The following is a 7077-nucleotide window of genomic DNA, read 5'->3' as shown; positions in this document are numbered from 1 at the left end:
ATGCCCTTTACCCATGTAAACCTACTGATGATTAAAATCCTCTCATAGTGTCAATAAGTATATTTCTAACACCAGTACTCTCATCCAAACTCTTACAGCAGAATTATAAATATTGAGGCATAAGACGTTTATGGATGGTTAAAGTCACTGCTGCCAATCATTAATTAATTTTTATGTTCATCCTGGAGGTACCTCACTCTCATCAGCAACAGTTCACCATCAAGTCTCTGGAAGGTGAAATCATGCATTCTGTCACCTTACCAGATGCATATTTTGGTTTGATAAATTTGAAAATAAAGTCTGGGATAGTAACATTTTGCTGTAAGAGCTGAAAGTAAGATGATATATGTGTACATACCATGTATAATGAAAGTGGCTGTGATGAAAAACTTGATCTAGATTCTGAAGTCACAAGATTTAAGAATGATCATGACTTGTTGACCTGGATATACTTCAAAATTATATAGTGTAAACCATAAAAAGCCAAGTGTACACAGTGAAAAAAAACATAGAAGGTATAAAGAAGGTGCAAACACTTCATAAAATTTGTCACCACAAGCCCTACGGGAGCTGCCTCACTCCTCATTTCCATGTGATACTTCAAACTCATCCCAAATCAGTAATGTTACAACTTCTGTGTACCAAATACAAAGGGGCAAATGTTATTCTGTTCATATTTTCTGTATCATTTACTTTTCTCACTGCAGGTTTGGAATCAGTATATAGTGATAGTGAATGGGTTGCATTATAAATTTCTTTCACTTTGCAGCTATGGAGATTCCTTAAGCTATTCATATGTTATCCATTACACTACAGTACAAATGATATGACTGCAAACACTGGAAAGTGATGGTATAACATTATAAACCTAACCTTGTAAACATTGTAGTGGTTAATGGTGGAGTCGAATGCAGTGTACAAATCGTTTAGCAAGTCTACCACTTCAAAGGGCGTAGAGTAAGCTGAGATGCTTGTGAAACCCACAATATCCGAAAAATATATGGTCACCTCATCAAACTCCTCAGGTGCCACTGGCATCCCCAGTTTCAACTGATCTGCAACAGAGCTACAAAAGACAATGGAATAAAGGCTGTGTCCATAATGCTTAGGAAGGGAAGGCCCCTTTCCCCCATTATTAAGTTAGTAGATGAAGGAGATGAATTCCCCCTTTAAATATTGATACCAATGCCTAGGAAGAGATTTAAGCTAAAATAGATCTCAAGACTTCATTTTTTGTAGTAAGATTACGTTAAGGAAGTGAAAATCATGTAACCTGCTATGCTTTATATAATTTATAGACTTATGAATAAGTAAAACCTGAGAGTGAGAGGTCCACTAACATGTTGTGGAATGGAAATTTAAATGAAAAAGAAAATGGTAAGGTCCAACACTATATCAAAACAATAGAGTTCTGAATAAAGAAACACTGGCTCATAGACAATATTTTTTCTATGTCACCTTGCAAAGTTTCCTAAACAATTATATATTACAGGACAAGCTTCAAAATTGATGATGTTGCATTACACTCTAATAAGGGCAGCATTTTACTCAAAAAAGTACTGAGCAGATACATCATACCAAGATAATCAATGTCTGGTTACTGCACTTTACTTTACTTATTATTGTACAACCCACAAAATTAAGAAAACGGATGTACATGCATTATTTCTTTCTCATTTCTCATTTAGTAACATAATGAAGTTATCTCCTATCTGGCTGACAGGTTGAGATGAATTTACTTGCTATTGGTAGCTTTCAGGTTTTCATATTTGTTCACTGCTTCCCTTGGTAGCAAGGAAGTGCCAGGAACAGAAAGAAATGGCCTCATTAACTTGCATCCACTCTAGCTGTCATGTGTAATGCACTAAACCGCAGCCCTCTATCCACAACCAAGCCCCAAAGACTTTTGATGGTCTCCCTTGACTGATTCATATGCCCCAATTCAATCCACTGACAACACAATGCCCCTGCATACCAAATTGCTCTACTTATCTCTTCCATGCATGCCTTACATCTTCCTGCATGTCTAAGCCCTGAGCACTTAAAACCTTTACCACTCCATTTATCCATCCCCGATTCAGTTTCCTCCTCCTTTTCCCTACACTACTGACATATTTATCCTTTTCTGCCAAACTCCCCTCTCTCATTCTCTCCATATATCCAAACAATTTCAGCATGCCCTCTTCAGCACTCTAAACCATGCTATTCTTATTATCACATGTCTCTTTTGTCCTATCATTTCTTACTCAGTCACCCTCCTCACAACACATTTTGTCCTTAAACTTTTCATTTCCCACACATTCACCCTCTTTCGTACCTTTTCATCTAGAGCCTATGCCTAGCTAGCACCCATACAATATCACTGGTAGTATTATATCTTAAAACATGCCCATCTTTCCTCTCTTTTTATGCATTTGTCAATGAACCCCCTTAACCAAACTATGACTCACTTCAGCACCCAGGGTTCCATTTGCTGCCATGTCCATAACCCCCAGGTATCTTAAAGCACTTTACTTCCTTCAAGTTTTCTTCATTAAAACTCACACCCAAATTTACAACTCTTTGTACTACTAAACCTAATAACATTGCCTTTATTCATATTTACTCTCAACTTTCTCCTCTCACACACTCTTCTAAACTCAGAAAGCAACTTTTGCAGTTTCTTATTTGAAGCTGACACCAGCACCTTGTCCTTACCAAACAGCAACTGACTTGCCCCTCAAGCTCCTCCACCTGTCACAGACTCAAGCCCCACTCCACCTCCTAAAACCCTAGCATTCACGGACCTCAACACCCTATTCATAAAGAGATTAAACACCAATGGTGAAACCTTATTTTAATGTACATAATATCAATGAATTACTCTATATATTCATTAAAGATAACATACTGTTTCAAAGTCCTCAAGACCCTCTATACATTTGACCTACATAATATTAATGAATTACTCTATATATTCATTACTCTATTTATTCATTACATGACAGCTAGAGACTGAGTGTGAACGAATGGGGCCTTTGGTGTCTTTTCCTAGCACTACCTCGCACACATGAGGGGGAAGGGGGTTGTTATTCCATGTGTGGTGGGGTGGCGATGGGGACAAATAAAGGCAGACAGTATGAATTAGGTACATGTGTATATATGTATAAGTCTGTGTGTGTATATATATGTGTACATTGAGATGTATAGGTATGTATATTTGTGTGTGTGGACATGTATGTATATACATGTGTATGTGGGTGGGTTGGGCCATTCTTTCGTCTGTTTCCTTGCGCTACCTCGCTAACGCGGGAGACAGCAACAAAGCAAAATAATAGATAAATAACTCATTATAGATAACATATTGTTTCAAGGTCCTCAAGACCCTCTATACATTTGACTAACTCCATCTACACTGCCTCAGTACCCATTACATTCACCAGCCAGTGCCCTCCCTAACCACCTGGTAATTAGGCCAAAGTACAACTTACGATAGGCCTCTCTAAACACACCTTCCCATCTATCACCCTTTCAAGACAGTCCTTACCAACCAGCATCCTCTCAAGCCACTGCCCTTACAACCTTTCTACCCATCAACCTCCACAACAATGCCCTTTCTACCTACCACTCTCTCTTCTTCCAACTAACCATTCTTTCTTCCTAGGGCTTTCTCATGTTACTGCCCTCTATACATAAATTTAAATCCCAATCGATTTGTCTAAGAACTAACATAAATGTCCCCATCTATTGGAATCTCCCTACTACACCTTCTCATCACATTAAATTTTGAGTCACTGGCTTCCTTACTCACCAACCAACCTCTCCATCCATCAGTTAGTTGATCCTAATCACTACCAGCTCTCCACCCACCTTGGCAACATCCTGTTAAGCAGCTGTTCAGTTTTCTTCTTCTCTAGATCAAGCTGCTCTGTTCTGTCTTTGATAAGCTCCTCTAGGTTGCTTGAGTACTTTTCCAGCATCTGGAACATTGTGTCTACAATGTTGAGGCGCCTGTTTGACCAAAATAACAAAGTAAATCATTAACAATGAATATTATGCAAACATTATGTAACATTATAATATCATTGTGGCAGCCATACCAATCCCTGTACTGATTATGAGGAAATATACAGATTATGAAAAGAATGCTATTTGCACTGTCAGATAAACAAGTATGACTCCAAAGTTATCAAGCAAGAACTAATGGCTGAAAACATGACAGACATGCATGGACATATTTACAGAGCCATCAGATCAACAAATATGACTCCATAGTTATCTAGCAAGAACTAGTGACTGGAAACAAGACTGAGACATCCTAGGACATATTTATAAAGCTGTCAGATCAAAAAGTGCAACTCCAATGTTATCAAGCAAGAACTAGGGACTGGAAACAAAACTGAAACATGCAAGGGCATCTTTACAATAATCTTCAAAATTGAGTAATGGGTTAATAAAACACAGGTCTTACCAAGTATGACCAAAGTCTAATGTGTAATTTAGCAAAGCTTATGATAAAACAAATTAATGGGTAAGTGTGCCAATTTACTGTTGTACCCATCTGATCCCAAACTCAGGATTGATCAAACAAGTAGTACCTCCAAATTCATAAGATTTCAATAAAGTACTTTCGAAGCTATTTTTAAGAAACTGAGTTTAGGATGTATGATAAAATGTAAGAGGAAATGCATAATTCTGCCTAATCTCTAATCTTACTTATGATTTATGGAATGAGTATCCTTACCTAGCTATAACGAAATTCAGCAAACAACGGCATGTGATCAGCTTCTATAATTCAAACTAATACTGCATGAACAGGGATGATAGTATGTGCTTCACAGGTAAGGTAGTGGATTGTCAAAATTACTTTTAACCTTCATGTGCATCACTGGCATTACCAAAATGTTACACAATAACCCACCTAAGCAAAAAATCATCTTCAAGAGAAGCATAATTTCAATATCACTGAAATAAGTAAGAACTCCCACCTCCCCTGATTTAGTTTCTTAAAGAGGTCATTGATCTGGTTGAAGTCTGGTCTCATCTCTGGAAGTTCAGCCCAACACTGCTTCATGATGTTGATAGCATCAGGAGGTGCTGCGCCCTTTGACACGGACGGCCTAATCATTGGTGGAGGCTTCTTTAAACGAACTAGGATCTCTGCAAGAATAAGATGTTGCTAATGCTTGATGAATAAATTTATTGATATAACAAGCAGCAGCAGGCATTACTGAGGAGCAGCTATGCATATCTTTAGTAAGATGTGGTAAATGGTGCCACTTATGCTAGTTAATATACATCACAAAGAGTCTAAATTATTTTGTTGCAATAAACCTCATTTTCATCCTGATATGTTATCTGTATCACAATCTCCGTTACCCTAACTAATCGCGTAAGTTGTATAATGTAATAATGGGTTAATGTACTTTAGTGCATGAACTATTTTGTAGTAATTTTCCACTCACCTGGAGGTGTGAGCTGAATCATACAGTAAGGGGCACCACGGACCACTACTTCCTGCATGATTATTGCAAAAGAGAAGACATCTGCTGCTTGTGTCCCTTTTGTCATCAGTGCCTCATCTCGGAGAAGCTCTGGTGCCTTCCATAGGAGATCTATAATGATGATAAGGTTTACAGGATTTGTATTGGTGCACTGGGGCTAAGTCAGTACAAGAACACATGTGAATATGAAAAACTTAAATGGCTTAATATTTAAATTCAATTTCCATCTATTACATCTCACTACAACTATAGCTGCAATTAAGGTAGTCTAGGTGTAACAAAACAGTATTGCAAAAGATGATGGTACGAGTCTGGATAAGTGGAAATGAATAGCTACAGGTATGAGCTCGATACATGAGATGCAGGTATGACGAGAAGCAAGTGCACTTGTGCATGTTGCAGGGATGTTGGAACAAGTGTCATGCTTCAGAAAATGCAGATGTGTTACCAATGATTTCTGTGTGGGTATATGATTTTGTGATAGTAAAAGGGATAAGGGTGTAGGTGTGTTTTATGGAAAGTAAGCATATGTTGAGAAAGGGGTGCATATTTATAATGCAATATAGGTGTAGGCATGGGGCACGAAGATGAAACAGACAATCATGAAGGTTTTGCTTGGGTGAGGATGTGCTGTGGGTGTCTTACAAAGGATATGTGTGGGTGTGTTGTAGAGAATGAAGATAATGGTATGGATACAATATAAGATATTCAGTGTAGGAATGGGTTAGGATGTACTGCCAAAGGTGTAGTTATGGGTGTGGGTATTACATGAGGTGAGTGCCATATGTTAAGTATAGAGAGAGAGGTATGCTATATGGACTAGAAGTGTGGGTGTGTAAAAGATATTTTGTGGGCCTCATGTGGACCTGTTGCATATGTTGGTGGGACCATATTTCTTGGTTAAGTAGTGTGGACATATTATTGGGCATACTGGTGTGGGTGTGTTGCAACTGATACATATGTTATCACCTATTCATAATTACTTGTTTTTACACTAAGGGTACAAAGTTTTACACCTGTGGGGGCCCACCTGAGAAACTTTACCATAAAAGTTTCTTAACCTTTTAGGTACTGTCATCATTCACATTTTCATCTCTTAGCTTATTCTAATCTACCACCCTGATACTATGAAAAATACTTCTGTCACACCTTTATACTTACAACACATTTCTTGCTTAGTTTCTTGTTATGATCTCTGCCTGCTCTGCATTTGCAGATTAGGCCAGACTTTAGTTTTTAGCAAGTTTTGTCTCCAGCTCTTCAAGAATATCTGGTTTCTTTTTCTTTGACTTAGTACTTGGACCCTTGCCCCTTACCATCTCCTACAGGTCTATCCACAATTTATTTACATCATTTTTAATCTGAAATTGTACCATTTATCAATCCCTTCCTCCCTGAGCTAGTAACGAGGATTTTTGCTCTCATGTCTCATTTGATGCATCTTGTTTTTCTCTTCCCTTTTGGCTCATCTTATAATTCATCACCTCTGATAAACATTCCACTGAATTCCTCCTTTTTGGCAAATTACAGAAGTTGCTTGAGTACCTCTTCGCTACAAACCTTATGTCTAGCATGCAACTAATTGCTACTTTTA

General features: G+C 38.0%; 1 protein-coding gene across 1 annotated transcript in view; it reads right to left on the bottom strand.

The window, feature by feature from the left end:
* The window catches only part of LOC139758691 (uncharacterized), a 161887-nt gene that overhangs the window by 11115 nt on the left and 143695 nt on the right, over positions 1–7077 (bottom strand). The window contains 4 exon segments of the mRNA XM_071680322.1: positions 874–1066; positions 3850–3990; positions 4968–5139; positions 5445–5594. Of these exon segments, the coding sequence (XP_071536423.1) occupies positions 874–1066; positions 3850–3990; positions 4968–5139; positions 5445–5594 (656 nt within the window).

The sequence above is a fragment of the Panulirus ornatus genome, chromosome 31 (assembly GCF_036320965.1).
Source record: "Panulirus ornatus isolate Po-2019 chromosome 31, ASM3632096v1, whole genome shotgun sequence".
NCBI classification, from domain to species: Eukaryota; Metazoa; Arthropoda; class Malacostraca; order Decapoda; family Palinuridae; genus Panulirus; species Panulirus ornatus.
The sequence above is the reverse complement of the archived record's forward strand: the minus strand, read 5'-3'. Positions and strand labels throughout refer to the sequence as shown.